This window comes from Megalops cyprinoides, chromosome 7 (genome assembly GCF_013368585.1).
Source record: "Megalops cyprinoides isolate fMegCyp1 chromosome 7, fMegCyp1.pri, whole genome shotgun sequence".
Classification (NCBI taxonomy): Eukaryota; Metazoa; Chordata; class Actinopteri; order Elopiformes; family Megalopidae; genus Megalops; species Megalops cyprinoides.
Genome location: NC_050589.1, coordinates 33,739,677 through 33,764,660, shown reverse-complemented (window position 1 = coordinate 33,764,660; position 24,984 = coordinate 33,739,677). Strand labels below are relative to the sequence as shown.

The following is a 24,984-nucleotide window of genomic DNA, read 5'->3' as shown; positions in this document are numbered from 1 at the left end:
GAAAACTAAATAGCCTGGGTGCTCAGGGGGCATTTGTGTAGCCTTCATGAAAAGTAGCCATTTATCACATATGTTCATGAGGTGTGATTTATTTTGTCCATGCGCCCAGGCTGTTAAATGAACCGTAGGCTGCTACCACAAGACACAACATTCACTGGGTGTTTTAAACTTTAAGGGATTTTGAAACACAAATGAAACCTCAGTGTGTCAGAAGAGGACTCAAAGCATTTATGAGCATCTGAATTCATGAACCTAATAATGCCACATATTTTCACTGCCAGATGAGGCATGCTCTTTTAAAACATAGATTAAAGCTGTAAGGGATATTGACCGCATGATTTGCCTTTTTATGCCATGTTGTAGGTTAAACTGGTTTAGAGATAATGGAGCTGGGGGGTGGAACCTGGGCGGGGGGTGGAACTGTTTTATTGATAGGTGATTGGGCCATTCAGACTTCTATTCTTGAACTGTGGGTGGAGCACCATGATCAAACCTGTATTGCATAATGACATAACATTTCTTTGTATTTGCTTTGCAGTAGTAAGTGTATTTGTACATTTTCTTCATCATTTACTCTCTTCACTAAACCACACTTGATTGAAACCTATCTGACAGATGGAATACATACAAAACTCTTGGTCTCCTAGAGACAAAGGGACAATATATATATACAAGATATCTTTTAAATGTAAAGTCCACAAAGCTATTGGAATTCTTTTGACATCAGCACGCCCACCACACATTTAAATCCTTCTAATCTCATCCAATGACACGAGGCAAAACTCTTCATGTCGGACTTACATCCATACGTTGACAGCACAGTATTGTTTGCAGCATGAATGAAAGGGTAGCCTTCATGTTATAATTAAGAAACATTGAAAATCATTGAAAACAATTGAAAATCATTGAAAATTATTTTACTTTATTTTTTGAGGGATTGGGAGGAAAGAATACCTCTGTAACAAATACAATGATTTGTTTTTCCTATGTTATTGGCACTGAGAAATGGCGACTTGATTAGAATCCTAACCTCTCAATTAGGCACTTACCTCAACAATACATGTGTGTTTTGTACAGAAAATGTCAGTTGACTTCAGTTGACTTCAGTTGTCATCAGAAGTAAACACAGTTTTAAACCATTTCACTGTTTAAGAACAGTGAAATGGTCCATTAAAACACTTGCACTGGTGTGCATTACACTGCCTTGCCACTTCAGAATGCCATGACTGTGTTAGAAACTGTATATCTACATAAATGACATTGTAAATTATGGTTCAATACCTTCACAAAAATGTCAAAGAATATAAGACATCTAAGATATATGGAATATGAATATAATGAATATACATATTCTTGTCAACATACATTTAATATAATATACAATCAGTCAATTTTTGATACCATTTATTATAGAAAGTAATTTGCAATACACGGTATTTGAATTATACATGCAATTGCAATTGTCAAGGTGTAAATTCAAATATATGCAGTGTTCTTCAGCATAGATTGAAAATATATTCCGTAACTTTGATTAACATGAGTTATTGAGAGAAAATTATTTTTGACGGGCAGTGTTGACGTCTTGCACTGGTTCACAGAAGACTAAAGCGAAATGTTCATGAGGGAACAGATGGTGTTTGGCTCAGGAGACACATGTAGGAGGCAGAGGCCACCCTTTCCATCATTATCTGACTTGAAAATATCTCCACAGAGAAGATCAGTGAGTAAATTAGCGGTAAACGGATGCTTTGTCATTATGAATCTCACTTGGCACAAGATGTGATGGCTGTTTACTTCAGAAGCATGACTCTCTGCTCAGCGCCGTCTTTAGTTACAATGGGAGGGACAGCCTGATAGCTGGAAGGTTTCCAGAGGGTGTCTTGAAACAGTTAACTGCCAACACGGTGGAGACCAATCTAAGAAAAAGTGGTTGGAGCTGTGCAATCACTGGACAGGGCTGCCTTGACTCCAGCTTTTGAGATGGGGTCAGATTTAGCTGATAGGTTGAATGCATTTATTGATCAATTTTAGATGCTCCTTTTAGTGTCAATCAGAATCTGACTGAAGTGCTTATCACAATTTTCTGAGCATTATTAGTTACTTGTGTGTGTGTGCTTGTGAATGTACATGAATGTATGTGCTTGTGTGTGTGTGTGTGTGTGTGTGTGTGTGTATAAGTGTGCCCATGCCTCTGTGCATGGTGTGTGTGTGTGTGATTGTATGCACACACAAAGGTTTGCCCATTCATTGCTTTCAATTTCCAGACTATTATAATAGTGGAATGAGAATACTAATCATGCTCTCAGTCCTGTTTTCTCAGTACTTTTCCTCTCTGTATCTTCTCATTGCTTCGGATGGCTGCTCCTATCACTTCTATGCAGAGAATGCAGTTTTTTCTTTCTTTTAGCTCCTCTAATTCTCTGATTGCCTCAGACCTCTCCTCCAGGGTATATTTTCTTAACCTGAAATGGCAGAAAGCCTGTTGTTTTGTTCATATATTTTTTCTTTGCTTTCAGCTACTTTTTCTCTCTTGCGCAGTTTTGGATAGTATCACCTACTTTTGCTCAAATTTCTCACATGTATTGGTCACAGTCTGTTGATATGCATGAAATCAAGTGATCCATACACTGACCAGATACTCAGCTACTGCGTCGCTCCTGTTCTGTCCTTCCTTGTCAAGGAGGATCCAGCTGGTAATTGGAGGTTCCAGTTCTGTCTACGCTGATTGTGCTGGCTATGGATGGTCTGTCTTTTACCACATACCTTCATAAATATTCATAATGAGCCAGCAGAGACAGCATATTCAATGTTAATTTCATGGAGCTGAAAATCTGGTCAGTAAATGGGCAGCGTTGCAGTAGGTCCAAGGTCCCCTCCGATATAAACCCCCGACACTAAATTGGCTTTCCACACGTCAGTAACATCTGACAGCGCTCTCATCCTTGTCACATTTATCATGCCTGGAGTTGTGAATGTAGAAGTGTGCAGTGTTGTTTTGATGTATGTGTAAGTCCATATTTAGATGTTTAGGTGTCTGACCTCATCCAGCCTAATCCAACTGTGATCCTTAAATGTGACTGTTGAGTAACTGCTCATGGTATTTCATGACCGAATATAGCATATTCATAATTCTGTGTCAGGATATACCTGAAATATTTTACATTGCACAAGGACATAATTCATGCACAAAATGGTTGCCATACTTCTCAGCATTCAATCAACCCTCTCTTGTTTCTGTGGTTTAGCTGTGAGAGGAAACTTCTAGATGTGTGTAAACTGGTTTCATAACACTTTGACCCTGCGTACACACAATATGGCCATCATTTTTACGTTTTATCAGAATTTACTCATTCACCTCATACTTGCTATGTTTCTCACACACAGCGTTAAAGCTGGAAAGCCTTGCAGTCACCTGCAGCCTCTAGTCATTGAGTCAGTCTTGTCCTTCTTTTTGTGCATGTAAACTTCACAGTATTCCTGTTTTCAGTAATAGCATTAATTTCTTCATAAAACACAATGTCAGATTTGTTGTTGAAGTCCTGTCATACATTATATTTTCTCTTGGGTATGAGGATCATCTAAATGTCATAACAAAAGCAATAATTATGACAATAATTGTAATAATAACAGTTTCCATCATCATCCTCATCATCATTGCATTGGCCTCAGTTCACCCATAATGGTGCCCTTTGGGGTCTGCTCACATTGATCCAGGCTTTGCTAAAGGTAGTTGATTGACAGGGGTGTGTGTATGCTACAGCCAGCAGCGCAACCAGAACAGTCTATGTTCTTTTTAAAGAACACATATCAAGCAATGGCCCCCTCGCTGACATTAGCCAAGGGAGCGATAGCCCAGAGTACACAGCAGCTGATGGGGTAGCAGCACAGTGTTCCAAACATGAGCGCTTCATCGCCATTAACGCTGGAACAGCTTTCACCCACTTTAGGTTACCGGCAGTCTATTTACTCTGGTTAGCCATTCACCATTATGGGCTAGCAGAGCCGCACTCCTGCGCTGCCCTTGCACGTGTCTGCAATGAGCTGAACTTTGCTGTGCTGGACTGGCCCCAGAGGACTCATTAGAGTTATCAACATGTGCCCAAAGGCACATCACGTAACAGCTGTCGGAGTCTTCTCACCCCTGGTGTGCTTGCTCTCCCAGAAAATAACGGCAATCGTGCGCTAAATACGCTGCTGCTTGACGAATAATATTGGATTTATTTTGCAGCCTGGCTTCATCTGCTCTTGCTTTTCGGGCAGAGTCTCGCTCCGTCCATTGCAGCTTGAGATACGGAGCGATCTCTTTTCACGAAGGCTGAAACTGAGATTGTTCTACGCGATGTCAACATGGCGGTGGCCAGGCCACTGGAGTCAGAGAGGTTGTTCTGAAGGGCTCTTTCAGATGGGTCTCTGCCAGCTTGCAGGCAGTAAATGGCCGTCTGATGAATTCTGTACTTTGAAGTTCCCAACATAGGCCTTGTGCTATTGCTGCTTACCCATTACTCCACACCAGATGCTTTCAAGACCCTTATATTCTTCTTCCTCTTCTCAGCAATAATCATAACAATAGTAAGTATAGTGATAAAACGGTAGTAATAATAAGAACTGCCAGGCGCATTGTGTCCATTAGTTGTCTTAAATTAAAAGAGCAAATTACTTTAAACATGCTATCAGCTTTGGCAGTAAATCAATCTTGGTTTAATTAGATTTCCTTAAGTCTGTAGTGACAGTTATTGTTAAACTATTTCTAGGACACAAGACTTTTTTCTCTCTGATTGAAGGTGTGCCAGATGGTATGATATCCAGGTCCCATAGAGGACCTATATCCAGAACCCTCAGATCCAGAGTCCAGCACTCTAACTCTGAACTCTGCTCACAGTTCTTCAAAGGAATAACATTCATGCCTGTCTTCCCTGAATGACATCATTAGAATTTTAACATCTTTTGGAAACTTTTCCAATGGTGTAGAATGCTAAAACATTTTATATACTTTGAATGAAGAAAACATTTTCCCCTACAATTTAATCATCATGGCAAAATCCTTGTATTTTTTATTTTAATTTTTATTAGTATGTATTGTTTCTAGCTACTCACGGATACTTTCATGACAAATGTTACATTTAGTTCATATTCATACTTGTTGGCCATGTGTCACTCATTGGTACTTTCTCCACAAATAGCTAATCATAATAATGTGTGACTTATTTCAACATGGATGTCCATTCTCTACATACTGAATTTAATGGCTTCATCAGTTTGCTCCACATAATGGTAGTGATTAGAAAGGGAATTTGACTAATAAAATTAAGTGTATCTACTAAAAAGTAAAACAAATGACACAGTGACTCTTGAGTGGATTTCTGCTACAAAAAAGCTATTGGCATACTTTTAACTTATCCATTAAAAATGCGTCTCAGGATTAGTGAAGTTTTATGCATCATTAACGTTGTGGCACTGCGGATGGTCTCACATCATTTCCTGTTTCATTTCCTGAGTGTCCTCGCTTCTTGGGGACATTAGTGTGGTCTGTCACATTTACCGTTTCATTAGATTTATTTATGCTGTCTGGCAACAACACAAGGACCTGCATCATCCGTCTCTCTGGCTTCGTGTATTAAAAAAGCAGTAATACTGGATTTGCAATTCCAAAGGAGGGAGGAAGCAACAGGAAGTGCCAAAGTAACACTGCGTGCTTGGTGTACTGATGCCCCATGAGTCTGGTGCGGGCTGCTGTGAGCTCTGTTGTAAAGCCCTGATGGACAGATCATGGCTACCTTCCAGCAGATTCATTAGTGGCAGGAGCAGAAAGTGCCTGGGTCAGAGAATGCGCAGTCCTCCCCTCTTGCTAAACTCTGATTGATGTCCGTTGTGTCCGCTCTGCCTTGACAGTGATTTCTCTCCTGTGGGAGGCTGCCACACGGACTGACCCTACATAGCCACTGCCAGTTACGCTGTTTGCAGTGTCCACCTCCCGACGATTTAGTTATAATGGAACCCGATGTCAATTATGCACATTTCCCATCAGTCCCTGGCCTGCAGTTTTGTGTGGAAATGAAATGATGATCACACTTTTTCATTGTTCCCTAGTCAGACAGGTACATTGAGAGAAGGACATTTAAACAGCATCAAAGATAGCAGGATGACAAGATGTTTATCTCTCATGTCTTTCAATGGTAAAGCTTGTCACTCAGCCTGCCAGAGATGCCACTACAGTTTCTTAAAGTGTGCTAATGATCAAGTTACACTGTTGATGCTCAAGACTACACTGTTCCTATGGTTACAAAAATGTCCATTGCTTAGCACATATGTGATGGAATTATACTGCTTAATGGCTTAATGTGGGAAAATAAAAATCTCCTCTGAAATAAAACTGAAAAAAAAAATCATGATTTCATACCTTGGTATTGATGAACACACAGACAAACAAACACAGACCTGATTGAAAATAATTTCATTTGCCTAATTCCTTGTTCCTCCTCACTCCCTCTCAGGAAACCACATACACACACACACACACACACACACACACACACACACACAAACAAACAAATAGTATTTTTGAAAGGATGCATTTCTACCAAAGCACTCATATACTTACAACTGGAAATAGTGACAATAAAAGTACGTTTGCCCCAGCCTTTAAGAGTTCATCACATGGGAATAACACTGCAGCGGAAAGACGGCCTCCATCCCTGAAAAATATTTTAAAAGCCACTGTGTGACTTCTTTCATATTGATTGAAATGTCTGAAAATGCATATGTATATGTACATATACATATACATACACACACACATACATCCATGTGTTCACACACACATATTGAATTTTTTTTTTTTGCTTCTTTTGATCTCATTAGCATTGCACAGAGGACAGTAGCATTTCTCACAAATAATTAATTTTATTCCAGAATTAAATGGTCTTCTTGGGAGAAACCATGATAAAGCTCAGCTGGAGGCATAATTGTTCTTGTCCATGATTAACATTCTTGTCCTTGAGTGATAAAAATATAATCAAATCATTTCAAATCATATAATCATTTCTATTTTTGTGTTTTCAGATATTTCGCCGTGCTGACAAAAATGGTGAGTAAAAATCTGTTCTTCAAATTTGTGCCAAATAAATTAAGATTAATACTGATGTCCCACCATTCCTATATCCCAAACACTATATTTGCTTGTTCCTTCTGTCTAACAGATCAGTGTAAATGTCTCTGTTTTACTTTGAAATAACCAAGAGTTGGCTAAATTGGTCACATTAATTGCCAGGATTTCATTAAAAATTAAATTCCCGCCCCAGTGAGTTGCTGTGTCATGTTTCAGCTAAGGCGTGCATCCATTTCTGCCCAAATTAACTTTTAACAACCTAAACAAAGTAGCAACAGGAGAAGCAACAGATTAAAGTTATCACCACTGGGTCTTTGCAGAGTTTTAACTTTTCAGAATAATTGGCATATGTTCTTGAAGAAAGGTCCTTAATTACAGCGTCTTTTTCTCTCCCTGATTTAAAGTGTTATCTGGTGAAAAAAGGAATGAAAGAGATAAAAGAAGTACTGTAGCTGAGCAGCTACTGATGCAGGGCTTGATTATATCAAAGGCTCGACGAACACGTAGCTGCCGGTTCCTTGGCAAAAGAACCATCCAAACCATATCTTCCTTCGCTGTGATCTAACAATGGCTCAGATGTAACTAGACAGCGACAGCACAGTGCATTATGGGGAAGATGAGAGGCCGCGCTGCGATAACAAGCGGCAAGATTGACAACCCACAGCCTTGTAAATACGCAGGCTGAAGAAAATCGGCAGCTCCTCTTGAACTATTCCTCTCATAATGTTGTGCTTTGTAAACCAAGAATTCAGCCAAAGGGATAATAATCAACGTGTCTGAATTTCTGACATGTACGGCTAGAACACCCGTCCTTGTGCGAGCTTTTAGCACATTTAGATTGGCTATCTTGGCAGCTATCTTAGCTATTGTAAAATAATCTCTTAGTGGGATTTTTTGGAGGAAATGACTTAGGCAATCATTTGACGGCTGGATTGATGGATCAGTCAGTCAATCAATCAATCAAAGAAAATGCGCTTGCTGCCGTGCATTGTCACAAAAAAACACTGGACGCAGTATGTTCTCATCCCAAAGCCAATCTGGAAAAAATGGAGAAGAAATTATTCCCTGACCCCAGGCAAAGGCAGTCAAGATGAGTTCCTGGAAGACAGAGCAATAGAATGAAGGGCCATTCAAGCTAACAGACGCTGTCTGTCCTACCTGAGGTTACAATCAATACCACAGCCACGACAGCAATCAAATTTCAGTGTTCCATTTATTGCCATGGAGAATCCTCTGGTACACTCACGCTTTTAGAGTCAACATCATTGCTGCTTAGCACTGACAGATGGAAGATTATTGTGATCAATTTAGCTGGTTTTACTGTTCTCTTTGGGGTGAGAAACAGCTGGACGAGAATGCTATAAATGTTCTGCTAACACAGACAACAGAAGCCTGTAATTCAGCCCCACGCTTCTTCATATTGACATCGCTGTCATTTCGATGATATCCCTTTCTTTACTGACATTTAGCTGTGACACACATGAACCTGTGCTGTGAAGGTCAAAGCAACCAACATGTGGCCTTTGCTTTATTCTCATTCATTCTGTCCCCCTCTTCACGATCGTTGGCCGAGCTGCATTGTGTTTAACAGGCTGTTTGTTCTCTCGGCCTTTCACACGAGTTTTGTTTGTAAGCATTGGCTTTCAGAGCTGTGAACACATAATTTAGAGGGGTCCCAGGATTTAATGTATATTCTGACTCACTCATTTGGATGGACGACAAGGAGTGAAGCTGTTTCATTTCAACCAGACATTCTCTGTAGAATGGAACAGCCTTCAACAGATGCTATCTCAAAAAGTACAAGGACGTCATCTGCTGTAAAGAAACCATGTTTGTGCTTTGTCAGTTGGGGCCTAAGTAAAGCGAATTGGCGATGAGTAAGAAGCAGGCTCACTGACTGGAAATGCAGTAAATGTATGGGTGATTGTACTTTCTGTTTCGTTCATGTTCTGCTACGGCACACCCTCTGAGCTACATCAGAATGACAAGTGAATTCTAATTGGAGTGTTAATGAATGCATGGTCGCGCAATCAAGTACTCTTTCCCCGGGCTGGAACATTATGTAAGGAGGTGATGTGGGTAGTGTCCCCCTCAAGCATCCATTGTGTTTTGCGAGCTCAGGGTGTCTGGGGGTATTGTTAGCTCCCTCATGAGAGCGCCCAAGTTCCCTGGCTTGGAAATGTATGTTGGTTAGCCCGAGGGCCCGAGCTGTCATAGCGCCCAGAGCAAACGATGTTGGCCTACTTAAGCAGAGCCTCCTCCTCGCCTGGAGTCGCCTTCTTTCAAGGCTGAACAGGACGAGGCAGCAGAGAGTGTTTCTGCCCTGTGGAGTCATGTTCTACACAAATTTCTGCCACTGTGCAGAGTGATGTGTCTTGGGTAACTCAGAATGAATTATTTCAATTCTACTGTTCGCACGACTTTCCACTAGTTTTTGCTCCTATGCTGTAAGCTCGCGTGAGTAGCACTTCCACTGTACTCAACAGTAATGGTTTGAAGGTTTTAAACACTACAAGGAAAAACAAAGTCAAGATCTCCACTTTCTCTTGGTTTAGAATTTTCAGTTTTAAGGAAAGTTTTATATGCAGGTTAATTATCCAGCTGAGAGAAAATTCCTTACACTGAGTAGGCAGTAATGCCCTCTGTGGCTCTAATTCACCACGCTACATGAGCCATCTGGTTACACAAGAGAAGGATTCCTTGCTATACTCCATGCGACATACAGTATGTGCTAAACAATCTCTCATTGTGAAGAAACAGCCACTATGTTTCCAACATTTCAAGAATCTACTGTGAATGTTTCTTCCTCTCACGGCTCAGCGAGGGTCTGTCAGCAGTGTGTCACCCATGGGGAGATCTGCTGAGGCAGGGGGAGCTAAATTAAAATGCGCCGATGACCGCTCTGCGAAAGACGTTGAGGAGCGAGTGAGGCGCGGCGAGTGGACGCCTGCCCTCCCCTCTCACCTTGGCCGGGAGGCCCCCTTCGGACGGAAGCGGCCAATGGGGCGGCGGATCTCTCGCAGCACGAGGTGATCCGGTCTGACAGCAGCACTGCCGGTCCCCGCGGGAGCAGGGGAGGAGTGTTGAGATCGGACCATGGAATTGAGGCACTCTCATCTCCTGTGCACGGCAAACCCATGGCGACGGACTGCGTCCACTGCTCAGGCTGCTCAGTTCAGCCGAGGGTCTGGAGTTACCAGCCTTGTGGTCCTTTGAAAGAGGCACGGCGTTGACACAACAGAACATTCACAAAAACACAAGAGCAAAAAGCAGACACATCAAACCAGGACCTGCCAAGAGCAGGGACAAAGGGCAGTGGGCAGCCTCAATGATAGTGTCAGAAGAGAATAAATTAGTAAAAGAGGAATAAGATGAAGAAGAAGAGGTATATTGTTTAGCCACACATCAGACTCTTGCTAACAGCCCTCCTACATTCCAGCTTCCTCCTCTCCCTCTTGGACCTGACCATCTTGAGTAGAGTGGTTCTTCTGAGTGCTCTTGCCTTGAAGTAGCTTGTCACAGGGCCCTCTCAGGGCACTACAGGAAGAGAGTTGACATAAGTACAGTAGGAAACAGGTCAAGTGGTATCTGAGCAGCGCCCTGGGTTTAGCTGGAATCTCCAGCTGTTTGGAACTGCCTGTGGGAGAGGACCTCAGTGTCATGAGGGGACAAGGCAATGGCTACGCTTGCACATGAATCAGGTGTTTCAGACAGATTGATATTGGGAATAGCTTTCACGCCCTGACCTCTCCCTTGTGAGCATCCACTTAATGAGACAACAAACAGAAAGGTTTGGTGACATGTCAGTGGCAAGGGCAGCCAGGATTGGACAAAGATACAATGTTTCTGATGCCCTGCGCTCAGTTAGATATAGTCCCTCAGTTTTACAGCTGTCTCCAGGAAATGCCAAGCCAGGTGTCTTGAATGCCTTTATTGCAATTTCCCCCCCATTTCCAAGGAAATGTACGCTAATTTAAACCACACGTGGCAGCTGCAATTCCACCACCTCCCCTGATGACAAACACTCTGTATACTGAATGATTCATTCCTTCAATATTAACATTCAACTGAGTTTCTGCGCAAGGGAGACTTTTTGAAGAGCACTTGGGGTATTTCTGTGAAACAATGTTACCAGTTCATCCTGTTAATATCATTTAAAATATGTATCACACTGGGAGCTTTAAATTAGTTTCAGAGCTGTCTAAGACAATTTTGGTATTGGAAAACAAAACCCAGGGGAAGGCTTTGTTTGGATGTTCCATGCACCAAGAAAAAAGGACTGGTGCATAAGTGTGTGGTACATCCAACCATACACTTTCCATAGGTTTTATTTTTCAGGGAAGCATCCTAGATGCTCTTGAAGAAACTGAACTGATGGTACATAATATGTATGCTAGCTTTAGGTTTTACTGCAAAAACTATTGTGTTTGGGGACACATATTTACCAATCCTATCCTTTGGCTATTTCTGCAGTTTCAAGGATAGAACCACTTAAGCAGTTTATCTGAGATCCTAGATCTGAGTTATCATGGTAGCTCAGAGATCCTGGCACTCTGAAAGTGTGCTGATAAGTAAACCAATCATAGCAACCAATCATAGGTCAAATTCCAATATTAGACTGGTGAGAGCTTTGTATAGGAGTGGACCTTCAAACACAATATTTTATATGTCACAGTGAAATTCACTGGAAGACTGCCTTATCAAATTCGAATTTTTCTCCACAGGATCCAGTTGAACCATGCAGGTGGTTCTGTAGTTAACCTCACTGCTCTTGGCTGCTGGAATGATTCTGAATCTAGTTTGTGTTTGCCTTTTGAAAAGGATCCCCTGTATGTTTTCCCCACAACACCAGAGGTTACAACTGCCTGAACACACATGGAGAAAGTTGTGTTAAAGGCACTAAGAAACAGACCTTGGACAGCAGCTGCATGGGTGCCATTTTTTTCAGTTTCATGTGTGCAGGGAGATGCCGAGATGGATTCAAGTCTTCAAAGAGAATGCATCTTTTTCTTTGTGGACAAGCAATTTTGTCTGTTTTTTTATTATTTTGCTTGTGTTGTACTCTACCTCACTTGTAAATCGCTTTGGATAAAAGCATCTGCTAAATGAATAAATGTAAAGGTAAATGTCTTTCCAGTCTGTCATATTTTTTTTTCAATTTCATATCCAGTGTCTGTGGCTTTCTGCCCTGTGCCAACGAATGAATGTCATATTCAAACAGGAAATGTAACACCAGATTCCTTCTACCCTGATGCACAAGCTCCTGAGCAATGAATAGCCCATCTTGTAGAACACATCAAGGGCAAATCCTCACTTACAGGAGTTATGTGACAGGAGGTTATGTGACAGGAAGCCCCACCACAGATGGTTAACATGTTTGGGTTAACAATACTCACCATCATGGGCATTAAAAAACAAAAAGACATTTTTATTGAGGCACTTGAGCCCAAAGAAACAATGGCAAGTGATGTCACACATGGCACAGAGGAAATGAAAGACATTCATTGAAAATATTCTCAAAATGCCACCTCTAAAAGCTCAAGCTCTCCACCGAGTCCAATTATGCATGCTTTCGATTTTATATTCTAGTCATTGGCCTCTTTATTGTGCTCCAACCAGTCAGTGTAATTACCAAAGGAGAGTGTATATCACTGGCCATTCATGTCTACCCCTGCCCTGAATCAATGTGCACTGGATCAGGCCTTTTAAAGTTTTTGCTCAATGAAGAATGCAGAAAAATATCAATACAGAATACATTTTGAGCAACACTCCGAAGCCCTGCCAAGGCTCAACAGTAGAAAAAAAAGACAGTTTCATGAACAGTAAATTCAGGACATTCTCAACTCTTTGCTGACAGTTCCTGTTGAAGAGAAAAAGCTGTGCTTTTTTCAAACTGTTGGGATGCATCTGGCATTGGAGATGTTATATTTCTGAAACTGAGTTTTTGAGAGGTTTTGAGGATTCCGTAGCACAGATCAGGTCTTGTGTTCTTTTACATCTAGCTATATACGGTAAGAAACATCAAGACAGAACTGTTGGGAGCCCAGTCTGAAAGAGTGAATTAGCAATGGTATGGTTATGCTGCAGGTGCTGTGCATCTAATGGGAGCAGGGGCTGTCGGCATTGTGTGCAATCAAGGCTATCATTGGGCTTGATTACAAATTCATATCAGTCATGAGGTCCAAAACCAGAACACAGTGTATTAATGCGAAATGGGTTATGGGACCAAATGTATGGCAGAATGTAGGCAATTGCACCGGCAGCCCCTGCAAGGTATCCAAAAGGATCTTAATTATTTCATAGAATTCAGTCTGAATATCTAACATGGGACCCAGAATAAGGTTTCCTTGGAAGTTGGGGCTGGGATGTCGAATTGACAGTATGTTAATTTCTACCGTTTTCACAGAATGCATTGCAATATTAGGGCAATTAAGAAACGGAGAGCAAAAATCTGCACTCTTATCTGTGCCCCCAACCCCCCCCCCCCCAGCCTGGCATGAATTGAGTTTGACACCCCAGAGGCTCAGGTTTCAGATAAGGCGTGTCAGTTCTTTGAGGGGACCCTCCGGAGTGGCCCGGTCTCCGCGGAGGTCCAGCCCAGCCAGCCGGAGCCGAAAGAAATCCCCTTAATCCTCAGCCAGCCTGTCAAAAGCGCTGGCGGTGTGAGGCGCGAGCTTCTCGGCAGAGATCTCCCCATTCTCCTCACCGTGCCGCATGCATGATTAAATGCAGGAGCATGACCTACCTTCGTATCTTGCGGTGAGGGGAGTAACTCCACTGAACAGTTCCACAGGACCGACATATCTTCGAACACGCGATTCAGTCTCATTTCCCGTTATGGTGGCCTTTTACAGTCATTGCATACTGCATAATAATGGGTTGCCAGGTATACTGCTCGTATGGCATTCACAGATTGAATTTGAATTGTGTTTGAATAAGCACAAAGAAATATAAAGTATTAGCATTTTAAGTCTCAGTGCTAATTGCAAGACAATAATACAGCTGCATAAACATGAGACATGGTCATGTAGGTTATGAAAAACTATGAGGGGCTATGTGAGCTGTCAAAGCATAATTAGTATACAAATCAAAATATACATGGGTGAAATGTCCATATGGACTGCTGACAGACTGGAGGTATGGAATTACTATAGAAACACGTCTATTCACGTCGCTCATGTCAAGGGTTTGGTGTCAGAAAACGCCCAGAACGTAACTTGAGTTGCAAAAAAAGCAGAAACGTTTCTTTCACGTCTGTAACTCACTGTAAGAAAACACAGAGTAACCTGCTGTCAGAAATGGAGTGCATAACTGTAATTTGATTAATCAAGACAACCACATCAGCTGATGTTCTCCCTCTCTGTCAGTTATGAAGGGGTTTGTTTAAGACATTATACCCTACAGGAACAGTTGCCCATGACAACAGGATTTTTTTATTCCTTCTGAAGAGAAAATCAAAAACTGCGAGGGAAAGAAAAATGGGCAATACTGGTTTAATATTACTGTGATTTAATGAAATCCTCCCAGCCAGAGCAATAATTTCCAGTCGGATATACACTTGATTGGTTACTGAAGTGAAGTACAATTGAGAGAAAGTGATATTCGGTATCGCCACGTCCTAAAGCCCTCTGTGTATGCATTAGAGCAGGTGTGCACTCACAGGGGAAACTAAGATTTTATATATCTGCAGGACTCTTGTCTTAATTGCCAGTTTTTTGCCAGTTAGGTTTCCATAATCTAAAGTTCAGGTTAATGCATCTAGAATTCAGATCATATATACATGCTAGTTATTGTGTACATGTCACTCTTGGAGCAAAATCACATGTACCATTGCCAACTGAATTTGTTCATCTGCTGGTTTTGAAGTCTGCAGAATGTGCCATGATCACCAGCTTTGTAACACCCACACCACAGCAGGTGGCTAACATCAGAAGTGCATTGTACATTGCGCTATTGTTCTTAATCATGTGCAACTGCTAAGGTCAGATGGCCTGTTTAGAGAGACTCTCACATGGTGAATGAAATATGCACTATCCAATCTCCTAAATGAGATTACGTCATTGTGCTGTGACCACATTCAAATCTTTGGAGCCCCAGGAATTTTGCCAAGTGCCTGCAACATACAGTGATTGTTTATTGTATGGTATTCCACCAGACAGCTAATGCTGCAACTTGTTAAATGTATTTAAAGATGCTTGTTTAAAAAAATACTTTCAAATGCAATTCAGTGCAATTTTCCAAATTCAGTTTACAATTGCGATTCAAAGTAAGCCAGCTTGCTTCGGATGACAACATATTGCTGGAAGAGTTCGAGGCAAGACAGATGTAATGTTGATGAAATCTGTGCAGGCTTTCTTTCAGCAGTTGGAGAGAGAGCCCCCACAGATTTCAGTGGTGCCTCTGAAATGGAGTTTTGTGCTGTCAGCGACAGCTCTAAGCCCGCCTCATCTGTTCCTCCTGCCCTGTTTCTCATTCCAGACGATGGGAAGCTCTCCTTCGACGAGTTCAAGACGTACTTTGCCGACGGTATCCTCAGCACAGAGGAGCTGCAGGAGCTGTTCTACTCCATAGATAGGCACCAGACCAAGTGAGTACTGCTTTAGTCCTACGCTCCTCGGTCTCTTGCAGACTATATCCGGAATGTGTGCCACCAGAACATCAATATTTCAGAAGACCGTGTTTATCAACATCAAGGACATTGCATCTAGGTCAATATCAGGAGTGGAATCACTGTACATCAGTGGTATTCATACATATTTGGTGTATATTTGAAAGCGCATATAAATACAACCAGGCAGGCAAAAAAGGCAGCCAGACCAACTGACGCACAAACATACATGCATACATACATTCGTGCATAATTTCATGCATACATGTCATACACATGTCCTTTTAGAAGAGAATTAAATTAATTGGATGCTTTGTTCAGCCGTGTAAACAATTTACAGCAGGATGCTGGAAACGTGATTAAACATGACAACACAGCCGTTCTTAAGGTCCAACCCAATCGGAGCAGATTTGCAGGGAGCAGAGTCAAATTCGATCTGTCAGAGAGACAATGCAGTCGAAGGCATCGAAAGAGCACTCTTTGAACGCTGCACTCACTAATTAAAGCAAGGTCTTGGGAGAAAGGCCGACCAAGCCCAATTAGGGAGGTCCTCCCCCCCGGACCGTGTCCAGACAAAAGGCACCATCATCCCCTCACTGGCGTTAATAACATCTCACACAGGGGACAGTGCCGGTGGCGTGGTATCAAAGAGCTCACAGAGGCTTGCGGTTATGCGATTAAACGCTAACACATCATAACCAAAACCCTTGTGTTTGAAGATCAAATTGTAGACAGCTGACACTTCTTAGTAATGACTCTTACATATGAGATTAAAATGTTCTGCATAAAAACGTCAAATGCTTACATTTCTAAGTAGTTCAAGTCATAGATGAAAAAGCACATCCATAGATGAAAAACGAGCGAAAAAGAGATCTATCACCCTTCAAAAGCCACAAGCATCATTACATGAAAAAATATAGCCCAGGTAAATTGTTCGTTTGGGTGGACCACATATTTACAAATAGCTCTTGTAAAAGCCATTGATGCTTGAGCTGGTATGTGCTTGGAATGGTCAGTTAAACACCTCTCCAGTGGTTCACCTTCAAGCACTTATTGATTTTTTTCAGAAAACTTGAAACTAATTTCACGGTCCACTGAAATATACATGTCAGCCAAATTGTTGATCATAATGTAAACTACTGACAATATTTCCAGAGTAGCCCTAGGTGACCTTTAATGAAGGCTCTGATGTGTGTCTGTTTACTTCAGATTTATTTTTGAAGGCTGGGTATGTGTGGAAGTTCATCATAAGCCTTAAAGTAAATCTCAAAAGCAGGACCTTAATGTCCTTCTGAAACTGGGGTAACGGTGACTGTCGAGAGTTGGATTATACTGACCACTTTCAATCAGGTATTACATGTCGTCTTACGACGAATTAAACTGAGGGGTTGCTGTCACAGAGGTGTGTCGGTCAGAACACAGGAGTCAAGTATCCAGTTCAGGGCCTTATTGAATGTGTGTGTGTGTGTGTGTGTGTGTGTGTGTGTGAGTGTGGTTTCCTGAGAGAGAATGAGGAAGAACAAGGAATTAGGCAAATGCAATCATTTCAATCAGATCTTACAGGTCCAAACAAATACAGTCGTTGTTCTCGCATTCCAGATGTGCTAGCCATAAGTCAGGCAATGCGTTTCTGCATTTTACTCTACAGCCACCACAGCTCCATAGCATGAAAGGCCCTTAAACACCCAAAAGGGGGTATATTACCACTTGTTGCAGTTGAGAGGGAGGCTGTATCAGGCTCTGTTACACCTCCAAGGAGTAGATTAATTAACCTGTAACCCAGGGTGTAGATTAACTGACCTGTAAACAATTCAATCCAACCCGAGAGCAAGGGTAATACCTTGAGAAAAATCAATGGCAAACATGCTGGATGCGAATTTGGTATGAGGACGCCTTGTGGGAGAGCTTGATTTGCTGTGAGGATGGATGCAGCACAGAAAGTCAGGAGGCAGGAAAAGGACCGTTTGGGAATACAAGACATCAAAGCATAGTGTGTCTGTACAGGCTGCATGTGTGCATGCATGCATGTGTGTGTGGGTGTGTGTGTGCTTGCATGTGTGTGTGCATGTGTGTATTTGTGTGTGTATGTGCAAGCTTTGTGTGTGCTTGTGCGTGTGTGTGTGTGTGTGTGTGTGTGTGTGTGTGTGTGTACGTGTGCGTGTGCGCGCGTGCATGTGCGCATGTGTGTGTGCTTGTGTTTTGGCAAGCTGTGCATAGCAGCAGTTGGTTGTGGAGAGTGGCTGTCTAGTGAGAGTAAGCTCCCAGCACATCTGTCACTCTCAGATGACACACACCCACGTCTCCCCACCAGATTCTGGGAGGCAGCTCTTAAAATTGCAGGCGCATGGTCAGCATAGAGACATCCTCTTTGATCAAACTAAACTAAAGAACATTCTCTGCGGACAGGTACAGAGTGGCTCAGTGAGTATTGACCCAGTAGTTCTAGTCACCTATATGTAAGATTGTAGGTTTTGATATTGTTTTCTGCTTCAATGCAAAACCCTCAGAAAAAAATGAAGCACTCTGTAGTATTGATTGTCACCTGGGGATTTATATCCTCTGAGTAATCCCCCTCAAAACTTCCCGTCAATATGGAGCTTGAAATATAGCCCTCACATGCATCACTCATAATAGCTTTCAGAATGAGAACATTATTGTTATTTATAGCAAGAGTTTCTTTCTTCCTTCTTTTCTTTATGGAGACACTGTTTCCAAAATGAAACATTTAACAGCCTAAAGGAACGATTACCTGAATGACATACACCCAATCACGCCACCACATCAGTAGACTGTGAGTCAGATCACGATGGTGGATTCTGTTTGTCAGAGCTGCATTTGCTCAGCTGGCTTAGACCCTTCCGGCTCTGCGCGCTGGAATTGAGTGCGAATCCTACTGAGCCCTGTTACGCGCTGGCCTGCCCGTCAGAGAGGCGTGACCTTTCCGGGGCTTTGATAAGCCCGCTCCAGACCTCCGAATCGCCGACGATTCAATTAACTTTTTTTCCCCTCTCTTTCTTGTTCTCCTTGTTTGTTTGTTTTTTTCCTACTTCCATTTCAGCAACCTGGACACAGACAAACTGTCAGGTAAGTCAACATCATCACTGTGGACTTTCACGCACACACAAACACACACACACACAACATGTTCCATTTCAAAATGTGGTTTTCTGTCTCAGTTCTCCTGATTGTTTTCAGTTTGAAGAGCCAAGACCTTTGACTTTTTGCTTTCTCGCGAAAGACACGGTCCTTCATTTCACGCACGGTGCGTGATCAATATTTTATTGGCGCACTTTTAAAAGGGCTTATTGCTTTTCTTTTATATGTCTGTCACTACACGCTCCTGGATTTATGCTATCTATTTTTAGCTCTTGCATTTTCCCAGTATAGCTAAACACATATCTGCCCTTAACATTTGCTGAGCAATATTAAGTTTCAAAACAATTCAAATTGAGCAGAGCTCAAGGCTAGTAAAGACCTTGGCACCCTGGAAAGGTCTTATGGGACTCAGGGATGGATATCAATGTCATCCCCAATGTCAGTGATATAAGGGACATCAAACAGAAATTAATGATCTGGAGACAGAGTAAACTCACTGCCAGCAATCTTACCTGAATTCCTGCTGCAAAAATTGGACCTTGGCCATGTATGTATGTGGGGCCAGTTTCCAGTCACCCCATTAATTTTAAGCTCTTTGCTAATAGCAACATCCTATAGGATGGGTTGCTTTTCCCTAGGATTTGGTGAGAAGCTCCTGCAACTCAGTCCCTCAATAGTGTTTGATATCAGACAGGATTCTCACACCCCATGTCTTGAGGCTCGACCTTGTGTCTCATAGTTCATTTGATGTTTGGCCTTCTTGCCTAAGTGGATGTCATTCCTCCATGAATCCAACAGCAACAAAACACAGACATATTTAGGCACCTGCAGAATCTGCAATTTAGTTGTCAGTCATGCACTAATCTGCACATGCTGAATACACTATCTTACAGAACCGATTTCAAAATGGAAAAGAGTCATATGTAAGACTTGTGTGTGCCTTGAATACAGGTGTCAAATATGTCTATATTATATATATATATTCAAATCGTACTGTATGGTATATAACAAAAAAGCGTACAGTATAATTGAAAGTAAGCAATCACTGTATATTGTAAGCTGGATACTGTATATAGTAAGCTCTGACAAAGATGTCCAATAATGCATATGAAAATGCATCCCACTGCATTAGGGGTAGTAAAGTGTAGTGCCCTTATACACTCAGGGAATGACAGTGATATTGTTTATTATTTATGATAAACAATATCACTGTTTATTATGATATTGTGTATCATGTAAAATATGCAAATATGCTAAATATGTTGCATTGTCAAAATACATGTGACAAACTTGTCATGCAATTTCATATTTTGACAGTTCAACACTATGGGATATCTCAAATCATACTTACTACTCAAATGAAAAGTGATCTGAAAAGTAATCCTTTTTGTTCCCCTGTCCTCTGTCACTCAAGGAGCAATAACTTCAGGATTGCATTTTTTTATGCTTAAATGACATTTTTCAATAATTCCAAGGGCCTACAGTCTTGTGATCATGCGTAAGAACAACAAAGAAATGTACTGCTCAGTTAAATTCGTGACTCAGAGTTAAGGACAAAGCACTGTGCCAGTCAGATTAAATGCTCCTCTGAATGTTGGTCATCAAACCGGCAACATAGTTGAAGGACCACTCTCTGCAACTGCACTTTGATATTAATGGCTTTGGCACAACTCCTCACGTAAGGATTCAGTTAAATTTTACAGGCACTCATTATGTTTAATCATCGGCGTGTACTGCCCACAAATTTGCCCCAGATGCACTCAACCTCCCCCTTGATTACTGAGAATTTGATTAAAAGGTACAACAGCTACAACAAAAAACAATTAGCAGTAAGGAGCCCTTAAATGTGTTCTAGCACGGTAATTAATTCTGACCCCTGAATTGTCCAAAACATTTTTGGATTAATCACTCATCAAGCCTGAGTGAAAGCTCTAGGCATGCATTCAGTGTTGGTCAGAAAGGCAGCAATTCAATGGCACTGAAATTTTTAGAAAGCTTGAGGTAATGGAGTAAGATCAGCAGATACAAACAAAATTATTTCTGTTAGCCATAACATTGTTGCCGAGCATTTATAGTGTATGTCACTCATAATCATTAATAAGGGCCACAAATCAATAAAAAGGGCCAGCTTGAAAGATTAAATTAGTTTCGATCAAAGCTAGTGAGTATCAAACATTTTTTTTTTTTTGGGGGGGGTGGCATTTTTCATCCAATTTTTACGTTGCCAATTGTGTATTATCTCACCATGACAACCTCTGTGGTGGGGCAGAAGGATAGACTAAAGTAATGTTCTGGCACACATGCATGCCATCATGACTATTTTTCACACACCCTATTTGACCATTGACTATTTTCTACAGTTCCCTACAATGAAATGGGCACTAATTGGAGGATAGATGCTACTTCACTGGTGTTACTGACGCCAAGTGCGTTGTTACACTCTGGCCAACAAATCCACCCCTACACCTGGCAATACAAAGCCAATCTGTCCTCACTCCTATGAGCTTCTGGTCAATATCAACAGATGACACTGCTGATATCAACCCCAGGCCGTAGGGCTCAGCCTGCAGTTATAACAGGCACCCTTACTCTCTGAGCCACTTGCAGGGCTCCAATGATGCTATTTCTGTTAAATCAAATAATGTCCATTTCAAGCCCTCACGCCCCAGTATTGTAGTATAAGATTTCCCACAGGTGTTTGTGCATTACTGAAGAATGAACTGCATTGCAGTCACTGACTTGAGTGTTTGGGTGAATTGTGACTTTTAATCATTTTTCCCATTATTATGCTGTTTTCTTGGGACACTGACCTGCCATCAAGTAGGGCACCAAAATGACTGATGAGTTTATAAAACCTGTCAAGGCCCAAAGCAGAATTGCTTTACAATAAGCTTTTATGTTGACATTTACACACAATAGAGCCAATATAAGATTTTTTTTTTTGAAGCACCTCTGAGCTATGAACAGAACTCTTTTGACCTACAGTTTTATTGAAACCTACATTTTTATTGAAATATTTTTAAGTATTTTGCAACCTGTTAAAGATGCTTCATTTCCAACTTCCAGAGTACTTCTCACAGCACCTGGGGGAGTATCTGAATGTCCTCTCAGCGTTAGAGAAGCTCAATTTTGCGATCCTGAAGGCCATGGACAAAACTAAAGAGGTAAGTATCCAAACCTCAAGGTTACTTACATTATGTCAGGGCTCCATCACCCAGTCAATCAGTAAATCCATCTGTTACCCAAATCATATTTTTACAGCATTTTTCAGGAGAAAAGGAGCAGTCCCTCCTCTTAACAAAAGATTCTTATGTCGATGTATTCTGACACTGGGTCAAAAACAACTTGCTCAAACAACAGTCACACACGAACGACAGACCTCAAACAAAAGACACAACACAGAAATGTTGACTTGGTATTACAAAGGTACAAAGGTGCTGAATAACAGAACAGAGGGATGCAATATGACACATACAAGATAAAAGTGACAAAAAGGGAGAGTGCTAACACAAAGACACAAGCAGAACAAACAGTAATTCCAGGCCAGAAAAGACATTTGAGACTAAACAAACGCTACACTCTAGACAGCTGGAAAATTCTCAAAGATATATTTTCTCTGTTCATTTTTTTTGCCTTCCTGTATCAAACCCCACAGCAGCTGTGCTCATTTGAATGATTGTTTTTGGTCTTTCAACTTAAAAGGGAAACCCCAATCAAGAGGTCCAGTGTAATAAAAGTAAAATGAAAAATGTTGACGTCAGGAGCTCAGCCTAAGAGCCAGGCTTTTACACATGAAGGTATTTGGCAGCTCAGATTGGGACTGGTTCACAAGCAGTCTCAGAGGGGCTCTAGGAGAGCTCTGTGTCTATCAGCCCCTGTCAGCTTAAAGCCACTGGTGGAGCCTTTGAGAGCTCTAGGCTGTGACAGAGATCTAAGCTTGTGTAAAGATAATGCACTTGGCTGTGTCTTCCCCTTTCGCTGTTTTGGCAGGCAGGAAGTCAGGCTGGCGGGTGGGCAGACCTGGGGACCTTGGCCTTGTTGATTGTGATTATAGCTGTTACATATGGTCCCTTGTAAACCACCTACTCGTGGAAGGATGGTCTGTTCCACAAATGACCCACTGGTTTCTAAAGACCACAGTTGGAGCTAGTCCAATAGTTCAGAACCATATGACATTTTTTGAGCCAATATTGTTCTAATAAATTTAAAATGAATAATTTGAATAATGTGCAGATGGGTGAAGTGCTGATTGGTTTCTTCAATTTGGCGACTGCGTAAGCTGATGAAGCTGAAGGTTTTTTCCTGGCATAACTGCATCTAGAGTATTTAAACAATATAACAATGAAGAAGTGGGTTGATTGGAAGCATGAGACTTAAGGACTGCAAGCTTCAAACTTTGTTCCACTTATGTCACACATTCTTTTGCGCATTTATGAAATATGCGCGTAAAAGGGTGACAAGGATGTGGTGGTGAGATTACAAAAAACAAAATCTTAAAAAGGTTTTTCTCAAAATTAAGGTCAAGATGCTGTAGCAAACTTAATTCCCCCTCCGCTTCCTCCCCTGTTCTGCCCACAAGCCATTTTAAGATTAGGATTCATTGAATCTCACCTCTCCCGAAGGGCATTTCCAATTGACGGTCTTTCATTTTCACGCATAAATTTCATAATCCACTGTGCATGCCGGATGGAAGTGCACAGCTTGAATATGAGACTTAAAATTATTTTTACTCACTGGCTGCTGGATGAATGAAACAGTCTTATGTTATGTTTGTTTTTTACGTTATGCTGCATTCTGTTACCTTGTTATGTATGTTATGTTATTGTGTATTACATGAGGTATGTAAAAACCTAACCATTCTCAGAGGCATGCTCATATTCAAAGCATTTCTGCAGCCTTTGCATACCAGCTGTTATAAAACAGGCATGTCCAGGGGGATGGGGGGGGGGGGGGGCACAGTGATACTGGCTGGAAAGCTGCTTCTGTGCAATAATTAGGCAACCAGCCTTAATTGGGAGGCTATTCTCTCACCCTCAAAACTGACTCTGTGACTGTGAAGATCTGGAATCCCAACGGCTTTTCTCCTCTAGTTAAATGCTGCAATCTCCACACAGCGTTTCGTGTCGTGTTTTGTCGTGCCGTGTTGTATCTGTACATGCGCACACATCTCTAACCACCACCCTCAGTGTTAGCCATCCTCCTCATTGTGGCATGAACTCCACCGGAAGATCCACGTTCTGCTGTATCGTAGGTTTGCGCCTCCGGTGAACTTTTCTATTTGACCTCAAACAGTCAGCGGAAAATACATTCAGGGGGAATCCTTTCCTGCTAAATGTAATGTCAGTTCACAGATGGGGCACTTGGATCTCACTGGTCCACACACAGATGTGCATTGCCTTGTGGGATATGATGAAGATTTGATTTGCTGCAGAGCTCCGGTCATTGCAACACTCTCCCTCATGCTCTGCTAAAACGAACAGCTCGATAAAAACATCTTCTGACAAACTTCCTCTGAAACTAAGCAGAGAAGTAGCTGCTTAGTTCATTCTTCTCCTTCATTGTTATTTGCCTAGAAGCTACCAAAAGAGTATATTTTGAGTAAGCTGTTAAAAAAAAAATTACTTACAGCAACAAAACGCTTCACTGATAGTTGCGGAGGAGCTGTTAGGGGCAACCTAGCAAGAGCAAATCAGAGAGGAGAAATTGTTCATGTTGCTGACAGTTTCAGTCAATCTATTTTTAAGGTGTGGGAGTGTGTTGAGAAGATGAAACAGAAGACATCGCTAATTGGAATTTGATAATACGTGAATTCACAGGCTGGTAAAGAGTGGGCAGGAGTGGAGAGTCTCCCTGTGTTGTTACAATTTGTGATTTCTTAAAATATTTCATGTAAAACATGGGATTGGTTCACAGTTATGATGTTAGTCACTCGTCCTCTAAATGACCTTACCAACAGCAATAATAAAATTGATAATCGTCGTTGTCATCAGCATAATCATCATTATCTTCATCATCATCATCATCATTCTTCACCATTTTTAGTATTTTTGCCACTATTATTATCACAATGAACTCAGGTATTCAAGCCGACAGCGGCATTAGCAGAGATACTGAGAGAGGACCGACAGTCCCCTGACTCAGAGTGTCGTGTTCCGCGTTCGATTGCTCTGACATA

At 41.6% G+C, this 24,984-nt stretch overlaps 1 protein-coding gene across 1 annotated transcript in view; it reads left to right on the top strand.

The window, feature by feature from the left end:
• LOC118780125 (N-terminal EF-hand calcium-binding protein 1-like) overlaps nucleotides 1-24,984 on the top strand; it is a 43,137-nt gene that overhangs the window by 5,727 nt on the left and 12,426 nt on the right. Inside the window, exons 2-5 of the mRNA XM_036532444.1 lie at nucleotides 7,060-7,084; nucleotides 15,584-15,692; nucleotides 18,772-18,797; nucleotides 21,876-21,973. Coding sequence (XP_036388337.1) covers nucleotides 7,060-7,084; nucleotides 15,584-15,692; nucleotides 18,772-18,797; nucleotides 21,876-21,973 — 258 coding nt within the window. The remainder of the gene's footprint in view (nucleotides 1-7,059; nucleotides 7,085-15,583; nucleotides 15,693-18,771; nucleotides 18,798-21,875; nucleotides 21,974-24,984) is intronic.